This window comes from Poromitra crassiceps (assembly GCF_964638095.1).
Source record: "Poromitra crassiceps genome assembly, chromosome: 10".
In the NCBI taxonomy this organism is placed as follows: domain Eukaryota; kingdom Metazoa; phylum Chordata; class Actinopteri; order Beryciformes; family Melamphaidae; genus Poromitra; species Poromitra crassiceps.
Genome location: NC_139631.1, coordinates 39,512,723 through 39,536,129, shown reverse-complemented (window position 1 = coordinate 39,536,129; position 23,407 = coordinate 39,512,723). Strand labels below are relative to the sequence as shown.

Here is a 23,407-nt window from a genome sequence, read left to right as displayed (position 1 = left end):
CCAACTTGGTCATCTGTGTGGGTCTCTGGGTAACCGACAGGGGAGGGGTTAAAAATGACAGCTGTCAGCTACCATAATACGTCACATTTGGCTTAAAAAAAAATCTGAAAAAAAAGATAGTCATCCGGGTACTTGCCAAGCCAAGCGGACCATAAAAAGAAAGATTTTAGACCCTTGGAACAGGAACTTGTGGAATACAGCTGGCAGTGCGGAGCGGAGTCATCCACATGTGCTGCTGACGCCAATAAAATATAAAGGACGTTTTTGTTTACTGGCGACGATAACAAAAAAGAGATACGTGTTTTGAATGGGAATGTAGTCCGCGACATGCCATTTCCTGGTTACTTCCTGTTTTTCCTGCTTTTTGAACAACGTAACGGGCACCTTTCGTCCAATGATGTTATTCCACATGCAGGGCAGGGGAGAGGAGAGGCCAGAGGGGCAGTAGAGAGGCACTTTGATAAAAGCACAATCTCTCGGCACACTGTACCTACTAGCACACACAGAGCTGCACCACGCCACGGTGAGGCAGAGCCCAGCACAGAGGAGAGGACTGGACCGGGTGGTGAATGCAGTCCTCAGCAGGGGCGACTGGCTGCTGCATACCCTTTTCCACCATTTTTGGACACTCAAAGTAATCTTCATCGAGAGAGGGCAGAGATATTTTAGCTCCTCACCCAAACATTGACGTGGATTTTTTTTTTTTTTTTCCCGGACAAACATTAACAGGGGAGAAGAGGGGACACGTTTCAGTTATTTATCGCTACCAATCCACGGCCAGTTAGCTGTCGATAGCTATCCGAGTGTGAATGCACATCTCTCAGTTGGCAAACTCTTTCGTCTGCTGTTGAAGGGCTGGACATTGTAAAAAGAGCCGGGGCGCATCATCATCGGGTAACGCTGTGTGGGTATAGGAGCCGACCTGTCCGCCGCCATGGAGAACGCTCATACGAAGAGTGTTGAAGAAGTTTACACTTATTTCTGCGTCAATGAGAGCACGGGACTTGCCTTGGACGAGGTGAAACGACAGAAGGAGAAATGGGGCCTAAACGGTACGCTAATTATTAATGAACCCCAAAGTGCATGATGATGGTTGTGATGTGAATGAGAAAGCCGGGCTGCTAAATGTGTGTAGTCACTGTAAACCCGGCCAGTCACGGTGAATAGACGATCCTGTATGTAGGCTAAATGTCAGCAACATCTGCCACACCGGCCGGTGTGTCTGTCGGCCCCATGGTTAGTCATTTGGCTGACGTCATCACTGATGGGTTTCCCCCATCTGTCTTATGCAAAGTAACACATTAATAATGACACTTTGCTTCACATGTAGTCTGCTTGTTATTACACGGTGTCATGGTAACTTTGGTGGTGAACACGATCGATAACCAATTTTGAGCATATTATCTCTCTGCACTGTGAGGTGTTTTATAACTGATGTTTTAGAACGGATCATCACCAAGTTGCTGTTCCCTTGGCAGTCTCTCTCTCTGTACATCCTGATGCCTGTCGAATGTCAAATGTTGCCATATTTGTTTTGTAACGAAAACAAATCGCATCATGCTAACAATCATTTTGAGCATGGCAACATTGTTGCACTTATAGACTGTTGAACATTGTAATTTAGTCAACGCAATATAATGTTGAACATGGTATCATGGCAACATTGTGTCCAACGTGACTGTGCATTGTAATGTTAAACGCAATAACATTGTTGAGCATAGTCACCTTATTGTACATTGTTGAAAGCAAAAATGCAACAAACAAACAAATACATTCATTCATTCACATCAGCCCTGTGTCTGCAGATCTGGCAGGCATTTGACACTGAACAGGTCACAGGATCACTGAAGTAACGCTATCCTTCAAAGTTAAGCTCTCCTGTCCCAGGCTTAAAACAGCTGTTTTATATTAATATAACCGGGGGTGTAGTGGAGCTTAAACCCACCTAAACACACTTTAAACTTGATTTAAATCCTGACATGAATCTTCACAAGACAAATCTATCGTTTAAACATAAGATGTGCTATATATATAATTGATCTTGGTGATTGTTTGTCAGACGGGACTCTACAAGCCACCTTTTCATTTATGGTACAGGGCAAACCTCTGCCCCTATCAGCCATTAAATGTAGCAATAACCGGTATGACAGTAATGACACTCTGACTACATCATCACTGAGTAACTGGTATGACACACTGGCCCCTATATTCCCACTGGCCTTAGGCGCTAAAACTGGCGTTAAACGCAAAAAAACGCACCTTGCGCCTCGGGAAGATAGCATCATGGTTTTAGGCCCCAAAATGAGGCGTGGCGCAGTGCCAGAATAGGCCAGAATGGGCGTTTCGGCCTTAAATACCGGCCTAACGCTATCTTCCCCCCTGGCGTTAATTCAGCGCTTAGCGCTTTTCAAAACCAGGCCTTATTCAGTGCGCCGTGGATATTACGGTGTGTGCGTAATTGCACGCAGCTCTCCTCTGCCATCTCACCCTCTCCCCCCCCCCCCCCCTCTCTCTCGCGTGTCAAACAGGCACAATGACCGATGAAAAAAAAGTTGTTATACTGTAGTTTTGAGTTTAGAGAAAACTCTATCATTCTGCCCGAACATCATCACTGAGTAACTGGTATGACATTCTCACGTCACGTCACTGTTTGTTTCCGATTGAGATGTACCATCAAGGTGAGGGGCCTAGGCCTCGCACAGCCAGTGAGCTTGCACTCCTCTCCTCTAGGAGCCTGCAGGTCCCTTTAGAAGAGAAACAGGAGTAGATGGTCATATTACATGATGCTTCAGGTTAGATCTTTAAAGTAATCGCACTCCACTGACTGCCCTGTTCATGTCTCTTTCTCCCCCCTCTATGGTTCCTGGATCGACGCCCTCTACGCACACAGAGTTACCAGCAGAGGAAGGTAATCACTTGTCACTGATATTATTGTCATCATTCTGTAATAACACGTGGATTGTTTTGTTTTTTAATAACTCTCCTTTTCTGCAGGGAAATCTTTATTGGATCTCGTTATTGAACAGTTTGAGGATTTACTTGTTCGAATTCTTCTGCTGGCCGCCTGTATATCTTTTGTAAGTATATCACTAGATGTTTTTTGCTGCTACACACTAATAATCACTCATCTAATCTATCATCTCATTCTGAATTTAGTGAATGAACGTAGATATATTATTTCCTGTGCTTGTGGCTTTGTGAGTTCAGGTTACCCTCTTGATCTGAGTTGCACCCCCCCCCCCCCCCCCCATCACTGCTTCCTGCTTTAGCCTGTCCGGTACAATACTGTAGAAAGATGATGGAGAAAGAAGTCTCTCTCTCCTCACTCTCGACTGAAGGAGATGGTGTTTCTAACACGTTAATGGCAGACAGGAATATGATTGTGATGAATGGCAGGGTGACAAAGTGACAACGTGTGACATGTCTTCAGTTTGTGTAGCTCAGCTGGGGTTACACTCAGGGTGGCATGTCTTCAGTTTGTGTAGCTCAGCTGGGGTTACACTCAGGGGTTGGGGAGGCAAACAGCTGATTGGCTAGCAGCCGTCTGAGGAATGGTGACAACAGCAGGAAGGGCTATTGAGTTGCTGTCACCATGTGCCAAGTAAGACATTAGAGGTGCCCTGCAATGGCTGCTGGGTAATGACTTCTCCAGGCCTCTGCCTCTGACTTGCCATTACATAGTGCTAGAAACGCTCAACGTTTTTATAATGGACTGTCATGAAGTCATATCGCCAGAGGGGGTGGTGTGTACAAGCCCGATCCCAAGCTAAATCAAATTTAAAATAGCCAAATAGTGCTGCTACGGTATTTAATAATGTGATGTGATTTTAGGCCATGTATGTATTTGTGTTAATAGCTCTCCTGTATAGACAAGTTTCCTGGGCACTTCCGGTTTGCTTCCGGACTCGGGCCGCGATATGTCTGTCTCTTCTGGAATACAGAGAAGCGTAACGTACTAGCGTAGTAGCCATAGCGACCGCCGAAAAAATGCAAACTTGGGATCATTCTCCGAGTCTCCTGTCTAACGAAAGAGTGTCTATCCCACACCCGTTGACAGTGGACACATGGGAAGATAATATGTGTAAATGGCCGAACGTAACTACAGGCAGGATTATAGCGTATTTTGAGGAATCAATGGAGGTGGACGGTAACGCGATGAACTATCTCAAAAGCTCCGAAGCGTACCAATATCTCCACAGCAACAAAGTAGGTTGGGTATGTTGTAAGTTAACGCTATGTATTTCATCAAATTACCCACAGTCAGGCTATCTCCCGTTGTGAATGAATATTACGGCTATTATTCCAGTGTTGTCATTAAGAGGCCATTTCGCAGCAAGAATATATAATTGGTCGGCATGTCGTTCTCGGTAAGGACGCTTTCGTTATTGAAATAGACAACATGCATGCATGCTCCTACTGTAGCCTATCTATCTGCATTTGCAGACATTCATGAACCCATATCTTCTGGACATATCTTCTGGACATTGCCTTGATGAAAAAACAACGCAGCTAAAAGTAATAAGTGATAGTGTCAGTGCAGACAGCGGACACAACTTGAATCTCCAGCAATAGGCTACGCACCTTAATCTCTCCCACTCCACACCTGGCACCTGCGTCAGCTCTCCTGCACTCGTTCTCGGCTCACATGTGGCTTTATTTGTGGTAAGCATTTTGATTCATCTCCTCATCATACGAGCATCGGGCAACAAGCGCGAGCCATTGATTGATTGATTGATTGATTCGCCCAACGTAGGTAAAAAGGCTTTTTACCTCCGCTAAATTGACAGCCTACGTCGGGTCTCTTTCGCTTTTGACGGCGGCAGACACGCTTCTGTTTCTTTCCAATCGTCTTGCTGGCCTCGGCTGAAGTAGGTTACTTGTTGCATGATCTCAATTAAAAAAAGGACTGGCCTAGCAAGGGATGTCTGTTTTGACATTTCAGTTTCCTCCTGTGTGTTTCCTCACAGCGGGTCCAGCGCTGGCCGGCGGGACTGATGCTGCTTGTGCGGCTTTTAAACGGCGCTCTACACTAACGAAAGCGTCTGCTATTTTTTTCTTTTTCACCAACACTCAACATACAGGGGGCGGAAAAATATGATGTAATAAGTCTCTATTTAAGTCGTAGCTGGCAACTTCACTTAGGCTGCTGTGGACGCAATGTGGACTTAACCGGAAGCCGGGGACATATAAGGCTGCTATGGCGCCGCCCTAGGCCAGCGCTGGGAAACTTGTCTATACTACGGCTGTGAATCTTCCATTCGATTAGGATTCATCATCTGTCTTCGATTTGATTCAGTTCAAAGTATCGCAGCTCCAAGTATCACATCCTCAATGTTCTATATTATTACTGCACATGGCTACTTTTTCATCAAGTAATACAAGCAGTCAGATCAATATCAAGTCCCTTTTTATGCCTCCGCCGGCGATAGCCAGGCCGGAGGCATTATGGATCCGGGTTGTCCGTCCGTCCGTCCGATGTTCGTTAACACGATATCTCAGGAATGCCTTGACGGAATTTCATTAAATTTCCCTCAAACATCCACTTAGACTCAAGGATGATCTGATTCGATTTTGGTGGTCAAAGGTCAAGGTCACTGTGACCTCTCGAACACCATTTTCAAGCTTGTTAACGCGATATCTCAGGAATGCCTTGACGGAATTTCATCAAATTTGCCTCAAACATCGACTTGGACTCAAGCATGAACTGATTAGATTGTGGTGGTCAAACTAGGTCAAAGTTCAAAGTCACTGTGACCTCACACACCCAATTTCCAAGCTCTGTAACACAACATCTCAGGAGCGCCTTGACGGAATTTCTTCCAATTTGCCTCAAATGGCGATTTGGACTCAAGAATGAACTAATGGCGGAGGCATAAATGCGCGGTGCGGTCGTTCTAGTTTATTTAGAAAGTGCTTTAAAATCTGAATGTCATCATGCTAAATTTTAAACAAACGATTCAACGATTCATCATGTCCGCATCGCGATGCAGCTTAAAAATGATTAATTTGGACTAGTGATGTCACGGTACCGATAATTCAGTAGTCGGTACTGGTACTAGTGAATTTCCACGGTACTCGGTACCAATTTCTGTACCACGGTGAAAAAAACAGACTGATATTTCTTCAACATATTCTCCTTTATTAAAGTATGCAACCATTTCAAATGGCATGTAGCCTTCAACTTTAAAACAAAACAATGTGCTTCTGCTTACTTCTTACATTCAACTCTGTATGGCAGTGAGTGCAGACAGTGCAACACCAGTGGCATGTAGCCCTCAAGTATTTAAAACAAAAACAATATTGTGCTTCTGCTTACTTAGCCTACATTCAACTTTTTATGGCAAGGGTAACGCATCCAATCTCGCCAAGCACCTGAAAGACAGGCACCCAGACCTGTTCAAAGAATTCAAGGTGGGTTCATTCTTTCAAACGGTGTAAAATAACACGTTTAACAACATATCAAACGGACCTTATCCTGTCACATTAGTTTTTCAGATAGCTGGCATCAATGCATTGTGTAACCAAAAAACGTTTGGCTAACGTTAACGTGTTTTGTAATGGAATCCTTATGGGACACGGCTAATACCTGGCACAGCGTTAGCTAGCATAGTGTAGCACGTGTGCAATGCAATGTTTGTAATGGAATCATTATGGAACTATGGCTAAGTTCGGCTATTAGCCGTGTCCCATAATGATCCCATTACAAACATTGCATTGCACACGTGCTACACTATGCTAGCTAACGCTGTGCCAGTATTTTGATAATTGAGGCCCCCCGTCTGCCTGTGTCGGCTGGTATGTAGTGTGCAGTGAGCAGTCAGGTGATACAGAGGTGTGAGTGGCTGCTGTCTGACAGGGGCACAGAGCAGCACTACTCAAGACCAAATTTGGGCCCCCTGACCCTGGCTGGGAGGGCACTAATGTTGGCATGTTGGCAACGTTGTGGCACCCAGTGGGCACGTTGCCCACTGGGTGGGTAACGTGTTCATCCCTGACGTGACGTGGCACTAACGACCTCTGTGTCACTAATGACCTGTGTCGTATGAATAGATCGGCCAAATCAAGCTCGACTTAGAGATAATCCAGTCCTGCTAGGCTGCTAGCACAGTTATTCAAGGATGAAAGAAAATGGCGTAGTAGATGTTATGAAGGGTCGCAAGGCCACGGTCCAGATTGGAAAGAAAAAGCTAAATTGTTGGCCAGCTGGGTGATTGGGGTTGGCTTCGAGAGAGCACTCATGGAAATCCTGCTCCTATCTTGACATAAGAGGATCCCTGTCTCTGTCCCGGCGTGCGAACGCTGTTTGAACGCAACCTCATCAAGATGGCGTTAGAACAGCTGTGAAGCGGAGTGATATACATACAGTGAAGCGTCCCGCCATGTTATAATATCATCACCACTGGAATGCCTCTTGTCCAATCAAATTGAACTAACGGTTGCATAAATGTTTGTTTTCTCTTCTGCGTGTGATGGAGGCAGAGGGCTGGGTGGGCTGAGCAGTGTCAATGTTTGGATTGTGACCGGCTACTTGAATAACTCTGTTGTCAGATATTGACACAGCTACCCAGAGTTATGCTCGTCATTTGACTTATGCTATTGAACAAGTCTTTGGCATCAACTGCAGCAGCCAGGTCGCTCTCACTGCAGCCAGGTCGCTCTCACTGAGCTTGATCGCTTTATTACATTCTGGGACAGCAGCTAATGGCCATGACACACAGGACATTTTTAGGGCAAACATTCTGATTCACAGAGACAGGAAATACAATAGAGACTGGGAAGAGGGGGGGGGGGTTTATAAGTGGTGGGGGCAAAAGTGTATCACTGCCTGAAAGTGAAAGTAGTTCCACCTATTTGATAGGGGTGTCAAAAATAATCGATTATAAGATGCATCGCGATGCGGACCTGCACGATTCTGCATCGATTCACAAATGTCAAAAATCTTTCTTTTTTTTATGTTTTATATAATCAAATAAAATATAATGGAAGTACATGCAGTTGTTTATTTTAATTATGGATCATAATACAATGCAATTCTAAATGCACTTTTATTTTAAAAGTAGCCACACAGTGAGAAAAAAGAAAGTGAGAAAAAATATCATGTATTCGGGAAAAAAAGTGATGCATCGATTTAAGATGCATCGCGATGCATCGATAATCGTTATCGAATCGTAATCGAATCGAATCGTGAGGCCAGTGAAGATTCACAGCCCTACTATTTGAGAGCCTTTCTAATCATAACGTTGTCTTCATCTGGGGAAGCTGAGTTGATTGGATTTAATTACATTGAATGTAATCAACTGTGTGTGTGTGTGTGGGGGGGGGGTGGGGGGGTGGTGCTGACTGAGCATGGGGATGCGGCATTGTCCGGGGAGGAAGCATGTACACAGCAGTTATCCTATAGTAATATGAATGATTATAGAAACATGCACACAGCAGTTATCCTATAGTAATATGAATGATTATAGAAACATGCACACAGCAGTTATCCTATAGTAATATGAATGATTATAGAATCATGCACACAGCCGTTATCCTATAGTAATATGAATGATTTTAGAATCATGCACACAGCAGTTATCCTATAGTAATATGAATGATTATAGATTCATGCACACAGCAGTTATCCTATAGTAATATGAATGATTATAGAAACATGCACACAGCAGTTATTCTATAGTAATATGAAGGATTATAGAAACATGCACACAGCAGTTATTCTATAGTAATATGAATGATTATAGAAACATGCACACAGCAGTTATCCTATAGTAATATGAATGATTATAGAAACATGCACACAGCAGTTATCCTATAGTAATATGAAGGATTATAGAAACATGCACACAGCAGTTATCCTATAGTAATATGAATGATTATAGAATCATGCACACAGCAGTTATTCTATAGTAATATGAAGGATTATAGAAACATGCACACAGCAGTTATTCTATAGTAATATGAATGATTATAGAAACATGCACACAGCAGTTATCCTATAGTAATATGAATGATTATAGAAACATGCACACAGCAGTTATCCTATAGTAATATGAAGGATTATAGAAACATGCACACAGCAGTTATCCTATAGTAATATGAATGATTATAGAATCATGCACACAGCAGTTATTCTATAGTAATATGAAGGATTATAGAAACATGCACACAGCAGTTATTCTATAGTAATATGAAGGATTATAGAATCATGCACACAGCAGTTATTCTATAGTAATATGAAGGATTATAGAAACATGCACACAGCAGTTATTCTATAGTAATATGAAGGATTATAGAAACATGCACACAGCAGTTATTCTATAGTAATATGAAGGATTATAGAAACATGCACACAGCAGTTATTCTATAGTAATATGAAGGATTATAGAAACATGCACACAGCAGTTATCCTATAGTAGTATGAACGATTATAGAAACGTGCACACTAGGGGTGTCAAAAATAATCGATTATAAGATGCATCGCGATGCAGAGGTGCACGATTCTGCATCGATTCACAAATGTCAAATCGATTATTAAAAAATAAATAAAAAATAATAATCAAATAAAATATAATGGAAGTACGTACATGCAGTTGTTTATTTTAATTATGGATCATAATACAATACAATACAAAAGAAAGTGAGGACAAATAAATCATGTATTGGGGAAAAAAAGTGATGCATCGATTTAAGATGCATCGATAATCGTAATCGAATCGTAGCCCTCTGAATCGTAATCGAATCGTGAGGGCAGTGAAGATTCACAGCCCTAGTGCACACAGCAGTTATCCTATAGTAATATGAATGATTATAGAATCATGCACACAGCAGTTATCCTATAGTAATATGAATGATTATAGAATCATGCACACAGCAGTTATTCTATAGTAATATGAATGATCATAGAAACATGCACACAGCAGTTATTCTATAGTAATATGAATGATTATAGAAACATGCACACAACAGTTATCCTATAGTAATATGAATGATTATAGAATCATGCACACAGCAGTTATTCTATAGTAATAAATGATTATAGAATCATGCACACAGCAGTTATTCTATAGTAATAAATGATTATAGAAACATGCACACAGCAGTTATGTAAGGGATAATGTATACTGAGCCGGTGATTACTGTGGAAATAATGACCGACAGGTGAATGATTTAGCCCGACGCGCAGCGGAGGGCTTAATATTCACCTGAAGGTCATTATTTCCAGTAATCACCGCCTCAATATACATTATCCCGCTTAGAACACGGCCTACAACTAAATCATTCAATAATCTGACAAAAATAATTATTCAAATAGATTTTTTAATAGCGTTTTCAACACAAAGCGGTTTCATTCGTAATTGGCACACAAGACACCACAGCTGCAACTGGTTGGCCTAATTAGTAGCGTCTGCGGACAAAATGCTCTTACCAACTGATTAATCCAGGTGTGGCAGAGCAGCGGTCGGTTGTCGAGAAATAATGACCGGTGAATATTGTTGATTGACCAATCAGAATCGAGTATTCAAGAGAGCCGTGTTCTAATCTATAGTAATAACATGCACACAGCAGTTATCCTATAGTAATATGAATGATTATAGAAACATTACAGGCAGCAGTGTGTCTGTGCTGTGAACACATGACTCGGCTGCAGCTGCCCTGATCCTTCAGAAAGGATGGATTTCTGTCCGCTGGCGTGTTTTGGAACGCCAACGCTATGAAAACGCCTCTGTCCGTCCAGAAGAAGTTCATGTGTTTCAGCCCCGCCCCCTCCTGTAGCCCCGGCCACACCCCCTCCTCTCCTGTGGCCGCAGTGTTGGCCGTTTCAGCAGGCTAACTGTCTCTGCACACCTTCTGTTCAGCTGGTGCTGCTGGCTGGCTCTCATGGCCTGCTCTGCCCAGCATCTCCTACAGTGACCATTTCAACCTCTTCTGGGAATGCAGGAAGCTATTTAGAAACATTGCCATAAATTGGCTGCGTGCAAACGATCCTCTCACATGTATGTACTTTGTAGCCCACTCAGGTCACGCTGTTCCTCTCTGCCAAAACATTTCCTCCACGTCCACTCGTTCTGAGTTCTCACCAGCCTCACAAAAAACAATAAATATCCCTATAAATATCCTACCTATATACCTACTAGGGGTGTCACGATAGACTCAGTTCACGATACGATACGATACACGATATTGGATTTACGATAACGATACGATATTTTAACAATATTTGTTTGCGATCGATTTGTAAGTTGAGGGGGCATCCTCCACGCTAATTTGAGTAATCTCACCATTTTCATCCTCCGTGTCTGTAACGTCCCTCGTCTGTTCAAACAAAGCAATGAAAAGGAGAGCGAGCATGCAATCAGACGCAGATCAGTGCCACCATGTTCAGCTTCTTTTTCTCGCGATATGAGATTTCATCTCAATGATACATATTGTCACGTTTTGATATCGTGATATATTGTGACATCCCTAATACCTACCCAACGAACAAATAGTGGAACGTCCAGGTCATGAATGGGCTGTGCAGCCTGATCTGCAGTTAAAAAGTCAATACTGTCATTAGACATGTCCACAGGAGAATATCAACACTTGCTCACAGTGAACATAATTAATACATTATGAATTGCTATGCATTTTGCTCATTGTGCTTCGGCCTAAGTGGCTAGTTGTCAGATGAGTAAAGTTCAGAAAAGGAAGGTTCTGTAGCGTATACTTCTAACTGAAATTAAATGGCCACTGCCACATGTCTTTCTCCTGTGTGTTTAAGGTGTGAGTTTAATATGTTAAATACATGTTTGGGTTTAATTGTGTGATAGCACATGATCTTTCATATAAGAAATGTGTGGGAACTCAATAACAATTTAGGTGAGGTGGAAAAAAGATGTGTGGGATGATACTCCTATTAAAAACAGACATTCTCTGTCTTTGATATCTGGCCGTAAGCAAACAGCGGAAAGCCTCACATTATTGCAAAGAAATATTGCTTTTCACCAAAAAAGCCCTCTGTGTAAGAGCTGAAAACCTGTCCAGCTCATTTAAACGCATCATTTGTGATTAACAACATGAATGTCTTCAATAATCAGGGACAGGATTTTCAGGTTTTTGGTTTTTATATACAACCTTCGTTCATTTCTAAAGGGCTGTGACACTTCTGTTCTTTCTATCATGCTTTTGATCTTTTCTCATCTCTCAACAGAAAGCTGACGAGCTGCGTCAGATCATTTCATGCTGTGTGTGAATCGTCTTGAATGAGTACCGGTAATGACATGTTTGTTGTTGTGTTTGCAGGTCTTGGCCTGGTTCGAGGAGGGAGAAGAAACCATTACCGCATTTGTGGAGCCTTTTGTAATCTTACTCATTCTTATAGCCAATGCCATCGTGGGTGTGTGGCAGGTGAGAGATCTCCAGATTTAATATGTGGCATGCTACATCCTGGAGCACCAGGCACCATATTTAGAGCCCATTAAATCAATTTATGATTTATGATCATTAAGTCTATTTATGGAATATGTCCGGGTGTAACTGGAAATGTTCTGATGCCAATTCTGATACTTAAGTTCAATTCTTTTCTTTGTTGAAGGAAAGGTACATTTCATTATGCAACAGAGTAAGTTGTAATGAATTGTGATGCATTTAAAATAGATGCATTACCAAAATGAGCATGGCATTGATGAGTAGCCCTTAGCCTATAGAGAGCCAAAGTGGAATGTCACTTCCTGCTTCAGCACTGTACCAGAGATTTTCATCCGCCATTTATTTTGCCATAGACATTTGGTAAAATGCTTGTAAAAATAGTTTTATTTCGTCAAACCAAACGGTTCAGATATATTTAGAAACAGGAGAGAGCACATAACATTTCACTCAGACCAAAACGTAAAAAAAAAAATCATGGATTTAAAGAAAATACTTTTTCTGTTGTTTTTTGTTTTGGTCAGAGTTAAATGTTCTATGGTCTCTCCCGATTCTAAATATAGCTGAACCGTTTGGTTTGACGAAGTAAAACAATTTTTATAAGCATTTTGCGAAATGTCCATGGGAAAATAAATGGCGGATGAAAATCTCTGGTACAGTGCTGAAGCAGGAAGTAGGCAAAGTAGTCTGCCTCTCTATTGCTTTTCCGTACCTATCTCTACTGTGGGACGTGGAAAAGCAGTATTGTTTTAGAGCCTGTAGGATCATCAGCAGAGATGAGACAACTGGGATATGCTTGTCAGTGCTGCACAGACTAAGATCTGTAGCTCTTGTCAATGCTGCACAGACTAAGATCTGTAGCTCTTGTCAATGCTGCACAGACTGATCTGTAGTTCTTGTCAGTGCTGCACAGACTAAGATCTGTAGCTCTTGTCAGTGCTGCACAGACTAAGATCTGTAGTTCTTGTCAGTGCTGCACAGACTAAGATCTGTAGTTCTTGTCAGCGATGCACAGACTAAGATCTGTAGTTCTTGTCAGTGCTGCACAGACTAAGATCTGTAGTTCTTGTCAGCGATGCACAGACTAAGATCTGTAGTTCTTGTCAGTGCTGCACAGACTAAGATCTGTAGTTCTTGTCAGTGCTGCACAGACTAAGATCTGTACTTGTCAGCGATGCGCAGACTAAGATCTGTAGTTCTTGTCAGCGGTGCACAGACTAAGATCTGTAGTTCTTGGCAGCGGTGCGCAGACTAAGATCTGTAGTTCTTGGCAGCAGTGCGCAGACTAAGATCTGTACTTCTTGTCAGCGATGCACAAACTAAGATCTGTACTTGTCAGCGATGCACAAACTAAGATCTGTACTTGTCAGCAGTGCGCAGACTAAGATCTGTAGTTCTTGTCAGCGATGCACAAACTAAGATCTGTACCGGTACTTGTCAGCGGTGCGCAGACTAAGATCTGTAGTTCTTGTCAGCGATGCACAGACTAAGATATGTAGTTGTCAGCGATGCACAGACTAAGATCTGTAGTTCTTGTCAGCGATGCACAGACTAAGATCTGTAGTTCTTGTCAGCGATGCACAGACTAAGATCTGTAGTTCTTGTCAGCGATGCGCAGACTAAGATCTGTACTTCTTGTCCGTGATGCACAGACTAAGATCTGTAGTTCTTGTCAGCGATGCGCAGACTAAGATCTGTAGTTCTTGTCAGCGGTGCGCAGACTAAGATCTGTAGTTCTTGTCAGTGCTGCACAGACTAAGATCTGTACTTCTTGTCAGCGATGCACAGACTAAGATCTGTAGTTCTTGTCAGTGATGCACAGACTAAGATCTGTAGTTCTTGTCAGTGATGCACAGACTAAGATCTGTAGTTGTCAGTGATGCACAGACTAAGATCTGTAGTTCTTGTCAGCGATGCGCAGACTAAGATCTGTAGTTCTTGTCAGCGATGCACAGACTAAGATCTGTAGTTCTTGTCAGCGGTGCGCAGACTAAGATCTGTAGTTCTTGTCAGTGCTGCACAGACTAAGATCTGTACTTCTTGTCAGCGATGCACAGACTAAGATCTGTAGTTCTTGTCAGCGATGCGCAGACTAAGATCTGTAGTTCTTGTCAGCGATGCACAGACTAAGATCTGTAGTTCTTGTCAGCGATGCACAGACTAAGATCTGTAGTTCTTGTCAGCGATGCACAGACTAAGATCTGTAGGTCTTGTCAGCGATGCACAGACTAAGCTCTGTAGTTCTTGTCAGCGGTGCACAGACTAAGATCTGTAGTTCTTTTCAGCGGTGCACAGACTAAGATCTGTACTTCTTGTCAGCGGTGCACAGACTAAGATCTGTACTTCTTGTCAGCGATGCACAGACTAAGATCTGTACTTCTTGTCAGCGATGCACAGACTAAGATCTGTAGTTCTTGTCAGCCACCTCTGTTTGCTTTTCAATGGTTGAGTAGAGGCAGACGAATGTGGGTCTAGAATGTGGGTCATGGCATCATTTCAGAAAATGTAGACATGCTGCTGCTAGTTTAGTATTGAAAGTTATTTTTGTCTCTGTGTGGTGAAACCACTGTATTACCATATTGCCGTCCATGTAGCCATCCTAATTGTTTGGGAAGGAGCAGTCTAAATGTGCTCTCAATCTGTGAGCTACTTTGCCATTATGCTAATACCATTATGCTAATACCATTATGCTAATACCATTATGCAAATACAATGGATACAAGCTATTTTCTTTCTTGTGGTTAGATCATGTGTGAGTGATCATGTGTGAGTGGGCAGTCTACTTGACACAAGCATTTCTCCTGCAAGATGTTGGTGAAGAATAAGAGCGGGGAAACAATCAAGAGGAGAAAGGAGCTTGTGGGATTGGGCCCTGGCCAGTAGGAACGTGTTGTGTGTGGTTCCTTGGGGGGGTCTGTCTGACCTACTGTACCATGTCCTACTTAGACTTTCAGTTGAAATTTATAGTAGTAGTAAAATAATAATAGAAATAGCGTGATGTGTATTCTCAGCTCGTTCCCATTGAGGAATAGTCAGTAAACAACTGTGTGTAGTAGACGGACTAAACTCTTCCTGCACACCCAAGTCACTGTACTGAACAGGATATGATGTAGCTGGTCTTCTGAACAGGATATGATGTAGCTGGTCTTCTGAACAGGATATGATGTAGCTGGTCTTCTGAACAGGATATGATGGTCTTCTGAACAGGATATGATGTAGCTGGTCTTCTGAACAGGATATGATGTAGCTGGTCTTCTGAACAGGATATGATGTAGCTGGTCTTCTGAACAGGATATGATGTAGCTGGTCTTCTGAACAGGATATGATGTAGCTGGTCTTCTGAACAGGATATGATGTAGCTGGTCTTCTGAACAGGATATGATGTAGCTGGTCTTCTGAACAGGATATGATGTAGCTGGTCTTCTGAACAGGATATGATGTAGTTGGTCTTCTGAACAGGATATAATGTAGCTGGTCTTCTGAACAGGATATGATGTAGCTGGTCTTCTGAACAGGATATAATGTAGCTGGTCTTCTGAACAGGATATGATGTAGCTGGTCTTCTGAACAGGATATGATGTAGCTGGTCCTCTGAACAGGATATGATGTAGCTGGTCTTCTGAACAGGATATGATGTAGCTGGTCTGAACAGGATGTGTTGTAGCTGGTCTTCTGAACAGGATATGATGTAGCTGGTCTTCTGAACAGGATATGATGTAGCTGGTCTTCTGAACAGGATATGATGTAGCTGGTCTTCTGAACAGGATATGTTGTAGCTGGTCTTCTGAACAGGATATGATGTAGCTGGTCTTCTGAACAGGATATGATGTAGCTGGTCTTCTGAACAGGATATGTTGTAGCTGGTCTTCTGAACAGGATATGATGTAGCTGGTCTTCTGAACAGGATATGATGTAGCTGGTCTTCTGAACAGGATATGATGTAGCTGGTCTGAACAGGATATGATGTAGCTGGTCTTCTGAACAGGATATGATGTAGCTGGTCTTCTGAACAGGATATGATGTAGCTGGTCTTCTGAACAGGATATGATGTAGCTGGTCTTCTGAACAGGATATGATGTAGCTGGTCTTCTGAACAGGATATGATGTAGCTGGTCTTCTGAACAGGATATGATGTAGCTGGTCTGAACAGGATATGATGTAGCTGGTCTTCTGAACAGGATATGATGTAGCTGGTCTTCTGAACAGGATATGATGTAGCTGGTCTGAACAGGATATGATGTAGCTGGTCTTCTGAACAGGATATGATGTAGCTGGTCTTCTGAACAGGATATAATGTAGCTGGTCTTCTGAACAGGACATGATGTACTGTAGCTGGTCTTCTGAACAGGATATGATGTAGTTGGTCTTCTGAACAGGATATAATGTAGCTGGTCTTCTGAACAGGATATAATGTAGCTGGTCTTCTGAACAGGATGTGATGTAGATGGTCTTCTGAACAGGATATGATGTAGCTGGTCTTCTGAACAGGATATGATGTAGATGGTCTTCTGAACAGGATATAATGTAGCTGGTCTTCTGAACAGGATATGATGTAGTTGGTCTTCTGAACAGGATATAATGTAGCTGGTCTTCTGAACAGGATATGATGTAGCTGGTCTTCTGAACAGGATGTGATGTAGCTGGTCTTCTGAACAGGATGTGATGTAGCTGGTCTTCTGAACAGGATATGATGTAGCTGGTCTTCTGAACAGGATATGATGTAGCTGGTCTTCTGAACAGGATATGATGTAGCTGGTCTTCTGAACAGGATATAATGTAGCTGGTCTTCTGAACAGGATGTGATGTAGCTGGTCTTCTGAACAGGATGTGATGTAGATGGTCTTCTGAACAGGATATGATGTAGCTGGTCTTCTGAACAGGATGTGATGTAGCTGGTCTTCTGAACAGGATGTGATGTAGCTGGTCTTCTGAACAGGATATGATGTAGCTGGTCTTCTGAACAGGATGTGATGTAGCTGGTCTTCTGAACAGGATGTGATGTAGCTGGTCTTCTGAACAGGATATAATGTAGCTGGTCTTCTGAACAGGATATGATGTAGCTGGTCTTCTGAACAGGATATAATGTAGCTGGTCTTCTGAACAGGATATGATGTAGCTGGTCTTCTGAACAGGATATAATGTAGCTGGTCTTCTGAACAGGATATAATGTAGCTGGTCTTCTGAACAGGATATGATGTAGCTGGTCTTCTGAACAGGATATGATGTAGCTGGCTGTCGCTGATGTGATTGGGTCCTGGAAGCTGGCCAGTGGCCACCAACAGATAACTAAATGCTCCAAACCAAAAGTTATGGAATAAACCTGTATACATGGATATGTCACATCTAGGACTATATTTTAGAGCCCGACCGATATATCGTATATATTTGATCTTTTTTCTTAACTCAAGTTATATTTTATATTTGTTAAAAAAAAATTTTTTATTTCTAGTTATTTATAATTAAATTCCCAGTGAAGTTTACAGTTTCATTACATTGATGTCATCTTGGACAATAAAGTGTATTGATAGGCTGTAAAATATCCTCCCTACATTACATATCTCAAGTCATGTCAAGTCATATCTTTGTCAAGTGTTTGATATTTGAGGGATCATCGTAAAAAAATGGTGTAATATAATATATATAATATTAGAATATCGGCCGATACATCGATATCGACTTTTTTTTTACTCCCTAATATCGGTATCGGCATCGGCCTCAAAAATCCAGTATCGGTCGGGCTCTACTATATTTTAAAACTATATATTTATACATACATATAAATGTCAAATGACCATCTTCCTTGTTGTATAGAGTTGTTTTATCTAGTTTGCTTAATAGAGAACCGCAGGGATGACCTATTTTTGTCGGCTTAACCAGAAATCGCCGACAAATTGGTTCTTAACACATTGACTGCCAGCCGTTTTTTTCTTGCTGTAGGTAGCTTCTGCCAAGCCGTTTTTTGAGGATTGTGGCTCATTTTACAAGAGCCAAGGATTATTTTCTGCTTGGAGTTTGTGAACATACAATATCTCAAAAGTACTAATAGAATGTGTACTTTCTCTGTCTAAAAGAGTTAGTTTGTAGAGTTAGTAGTTATGTAAGCATTAGCAGTTGAATACAGCATGGTTTTAGCATCAGAAAAAATATTCAGAGATAAACGGCTTTTTGTGAAATTCGATAGAACTGTCACTTTAACCATTCATTTTTGGCTCTCTCTCTCTCTCTCTCTCCCTCCCCCTCTCGCTCTCTCTCTCTCTCTCTCTCCCTTCCCCTCGCTCTCTCTCTCTCTCTCTCTCTCTCTCTCCCTCCCTCTCGCTCTCCCTCCCTCTCTCTCTCTCTCCCTCCCTCTCGGGAGGGAGACGCACTAGGTTTAATCCTAGTGAGAGGGGGAGAGGGAGAGAGAGAGAGAGAGAGAGAGAGGGAGGGAGGGAGAGAGAGAGAGCGAGAGAGAGAGAGAGAGAGAGGGAGAGAGCGAGATGGAGAGTTGCTTCAACTCCTCCCTCTTCTTGGCTGCAGCGGCCGTCACAGTCTAAGTGCTTTGCTGCTGCCTGTGCCTGTCTGCACGGCCGCTGTTTGAGGAAGTCGGCATGGACTTGCTCGCTTCTTGGAGTTTTGGTTGAGAGAAGCTTTTGCGATTCTGGTCATATTTATGCTGCGTGTTTCAAAGTGTGTTCCAACTGTAATCTATTATGTAAATTTGCAATCCCGCATCGCCAGCAATCAGCGCGAAAAAGAAAGCGTTTTCCCCCATCAATTTTCATGAGAATGGCTGGGGTGAGAATGGCGTGACAAGTTAAAAAAAATGCTTTCCTTCCTCTAGCCAGGAGAGCACTGTTGCCACTTAGTGGGTCGGTGGAATGGGTTGTAAACGTTTGGTGGCTCCAATAATTATATAAGAGATGTAAAAGGGTTAGATGCACAACCCACCGTCAAAAAAAAAAAATCGATGCCAAAAACGTGTAAACACGTTGTTGGCAGTCAACAGCTGGATTCTGAAAACGTGTTTACACGTTGTTGGCAGTGAATGTGTTAAGGGGAAAAGGCTGTGGGATTTTAGAATGGGGATTTTGGTTAAATGCATGGACATTTGTGTTCAGCAGGATAATCTCCACAAACGAGGACTATTTTTATGACTTTTTAAATATTTTCTGAAAATTGCGTTCATAAAAAAATGCATTTATGCTTCAAAAGTCAAAAAAGTGGCCCCACGTTTGTGAAGATTATCCTGCTGAACACAAATGTCCACTCCCATAAACCTTTGTTAACCTCCGACCTTATTTCATGCATTTCAACCGAAATCCCCATTCGAAAAGTCCATTCACTTTTCCCCTCATGAACCAAAGTGCTACTTCTGGACTCCTTCCTGCGGTGCTCTACATGCATGTTCAAAAGGGAATCCCCTCATAGCATTTAGTTTGGCAGTGCCACCTAGTTGATCTGATATGATCAGTTGCTATCAGCTGTTGTGTTGACACTCAAATCCATGTTCTCCTGGCCAGGAACGTAATGCCGAGGATGCCATTGAGGCCCTTAAGGAATATGAGCCAGAGATGGGTAAAGTCTACCGCCAGGACCGGAAAACTGTGCAGAGGATCAAGGCCAAAGACATCGTGCCCGGTGACATCGTGGAGATCGCTGGTAAGTTCTCCTGATCTTCATCATGTGTGTTTTCAGTCTATTTTGTCAAAACGATTCTAAAAGATTGTCTTGAGAAAATGCTTTCTACAGTATCCATCATCTTCAGCTGTTATTTCTCTACTGGCCTCTTCTGTCATACATGATCATTCTTGGGATGCAGGGATATGTGTTATTCAGCGTCCCTCTGGTCCCTTGGAGGTTCTGGAATATCACTCGCATTTTGAGAGGTTAGGGATCGGATAAATCCTCTCGGGAAGTCTTTGCCAGGGTCCAGACTTTGAAACCGCCCACTCCACTGAGTTGGCTGCTTCTGCTCTGGCATCATGACATGCAACAGCCATTTCCTCGTCTGCAAAAAAAAACATTCAGTCCAATGAGCGCCGAGGGAGACTAACAATTAACCAATCAGCGTCTATAAACAATTAGCCAATCAGCATCTATAAACAGCACTCTAACAAATAGCCAATCAATCAGCATCTATAAACAGCACTCTCTGTAAAAGGAACTTTATTCTGTCTCACGCAGGTGATCAGAAAAGCCACCAAAAGATCTGGTGTTCATTTAATAACAAGAATATATTCTCTTGTTGATATTTGGCTCTGTCTCAGGTAAAGTCTATTTTTAACCCAGCATATGAATCCAGGTATGGTCATAGATTACATTTAGCACAAGCTCTGCCACCCCCCCCCCCCCCCCCCACTGCAGAGGTGACTCATCCTGTAAGAATGGTATATTTTGAGATGCTCCTATTAACCCATTGTCTCAGAGGACTGTGCACACTGCACAAGTGCTATTAAGGCCCACTTATTTGCGCGTGTGTTTTTCCTCACGACCATCCCAGTTTTGTCTACACACATCCTGCATGAGGCTCTGTTGAAGTTAACTGCTCAGATGGGCACCGGCGCACGCTGATGTGTTGTGGTACAGTACAGCTACACAGAGGGATGAACACAGACTGATGTGTTGTGGTACAGTACAGCTACACAGAGGAGGGATGAACACAGACTGATGTGTTGTGGTTCTGTACAGCTACACAGAGGGATGAACACAGACTGATGTGTTGTGGTTCTGTACAGCTACACAGAGGGATGAACACAGACTGATGTGTTGTGGTACTGTACAGCTACACAGAGGGATGAACACAGACTGATGTGTTGTGGTACAGTACAGCTACACAGAGGGATGAACACAGACTGATGTGTTGTGGTTCAGTACAGCTACACAGAGGGATGAACACAGACTGATGTGTTGTGGTTCTGTACAGCTACACAGAGGGATGAACACAGACTGATGTGTTGTGGTACAGTACAGCTACACAGAGGGATGAACACAGACTGATGTGTTGTGGTACAGTACAGCTACACAGAGGGATGAACACAGACTGATGTGTTGTGGTACAGTACAGCTACACAGAGGGATGAACACAGACTGATGTGTTGTGGTACAGTACAGCTACACAGAGGGATGAACACAGACTGATGTGTTGTGGTACAGTACAGCTACACAGAGGGATGAACACAGACTGATGTGTTGTGGTACAGTACAGCTACACAGAGGAGGGATGAACACAGACTGATGTGTTGTGGTACAGTACAGCTACACAGAGGGATGAACACAGACTGATGTGTTGTGGTACAGTACAGCTACACAGAGGGATGAACACAGACTGATGTGTTGTGGTTCAGTACAGCTACACAGAGGGAGGAATACAGACTGATGTGTTGTGGTACAGTACAGCTACACAGAGGAGGGATGAATACAGACTGATGTGTTGTGGTACTGTACAGCTACACAGAGGAGGGATTAACACAGACTGATGTGTTGTGGTTCTGTACAGCTACACAGAGGGGTGAACACAGACTGATGTGTTGTGGTACAGTACAGCTACACAGAGGAGGGATGAACACAGACTGATGTGTTGTGGTACAGTACAGCTACACAGAGGGATGAACACAGACTGATGTGTTGTGGTTCTGTACAGCTACACAGAGGGATGAACACAGACTGATGTGTTGTGGTTCTGTACAGCTACACAGAGGGATGAACACAGACTGATGTGTTGTGGTACTGTACAGCTACACAGAGGGGTGAACACAGACTGATGTGTTGTGGTACAGTACAGCTGCACAGAGGGGTGAACACAGACTGATGTGTTGTGGTACAGTACAGCTACACAGAGGGATGAACACAGACTGATGTGTTGTGGTACAGTACAGCTACACAGAGGAGGGATGAACACTAGGGATGGGCATCGAATTTCGAATTTTCGAATAATCGTTGTTATTATCAAGGTCGACTTTTATTATTGAAATTCGAAATTCGAAAAAAAAAAAAAATTTTTTTTTTTTTTTTTTTTTTTGAGTGAAATGTTGCATTGTCTCCCCTGATTCTAAGTATAGTCAAATCGCTTGGTTTGAGCAAGTAAAACAATTTTTATAAGCATTTTAAGCAAGGTTTATGGAAAAATTAATGGCAGATGAAATCCCATGAAGAGGGAGAGGGGGTGACTTTGGCACCCCTTTGGCACTCAGACCTGAGCCTACTAAATATTTAATGAACCACTCATGATTGTCAAAACTGTTTTTTATTTTCGAAAATGTCAATGTCATGTAACATGTTCTTTACTTCAGTGGTGCAATGCTTGTTTGAGCTAAAAATCCACAGCAGAAGCTTTTTATATTAATTAATAAAGCCGTAGACTTAGAATCAGGGGAGACAATGCAACATTTCACTCACAAAAAAAAAAAAAAAAAAAAATTTTTATTTTTTTTACATTTTTTTTATTTATTTTCGAAATTCGAATTAAATTCGAATTTGGCCAGCGAATTTCGAATAGTGTTTTTGCTAGAAATGCCCATCCCTAATGAACACAGACTGATGTGTTGTGGTTCTGTACAGCTACACAGAGGGATGAACACAGACTGATGTGTTGTGGTACAGTACAGCTACACAGAGGAGGGGTGAACACAGACTGATGTGTTGTGGTACAGTACAGCTACACAGAGGAGGGATGAACACAGACTGATGTGTTGTGGTACTGTACAGCTACACAGAGGAGGGATGAACACAGACTGATGTGTTGTGGTACAGTACAGCTACACAGAGGAGGGGTGAACACAGACTGATGTGTTGTGGTACTGTACAGCTACACAGAGGAGGGATGAACACAGACTGATGTGTTGTGGTTCTGTACAGCTACACAGAGGGGTGAACACAGACTGATGTGTTGTGGTACAGTACAGCTACACAGAGGGATGAACACAGACTGATGTGTTGTGGTTCAGTACAGCTACACAGAGGGATGAACACAGACTGATGTGTTGTGGTACAGTACAGCTACACAGAGGGGTGAACACAGACTGAT

General features: G+C 42.6%; 1 protein-coding gene across 2 annotated transcripts in view; it reads left to right on the top strand.

The window, feature by feature from the left end:
• The first annotated feature begins 558 nt into the window (after positions 1 to 558).
• Positions 559 to 23,407, top strand: part of LOC310783482 (sarcoplasmic/endoplasmic reticulum calcium ATPase 2-like) — a 73,731-nt gene continuing 50,882 nt past the window's right edge. For both annotated transcript variants that reach the window (XM_083644345.1, XM_083644344.1), the window contains exons 1-5: positions 559 to 1,052; positions 2,891 to 2,908; positions 2,995 to 3,077; positions 12,283 to 12,387; positions 19,905 to 20,043. In XM_083644345.1, coding sequence (XP_083500471.1) covers positions 935 to 1,052; positions 2,891 to 2,908; positions 2,995 to 3,077; positions 12,283 to 12,387; positions 19,905 to 20,043 — 463 coding nt within the window. In that variant the 5' untranslated portion in view covers positions 559 to 934. The remainder of the gene's footprint in view (positions 1,053 to 2,890; positions 2,909 to 2,994; positions 3,078 to 12,282; positions 12,388 to 19,904; positions 20,044 to 23,407) is intronic.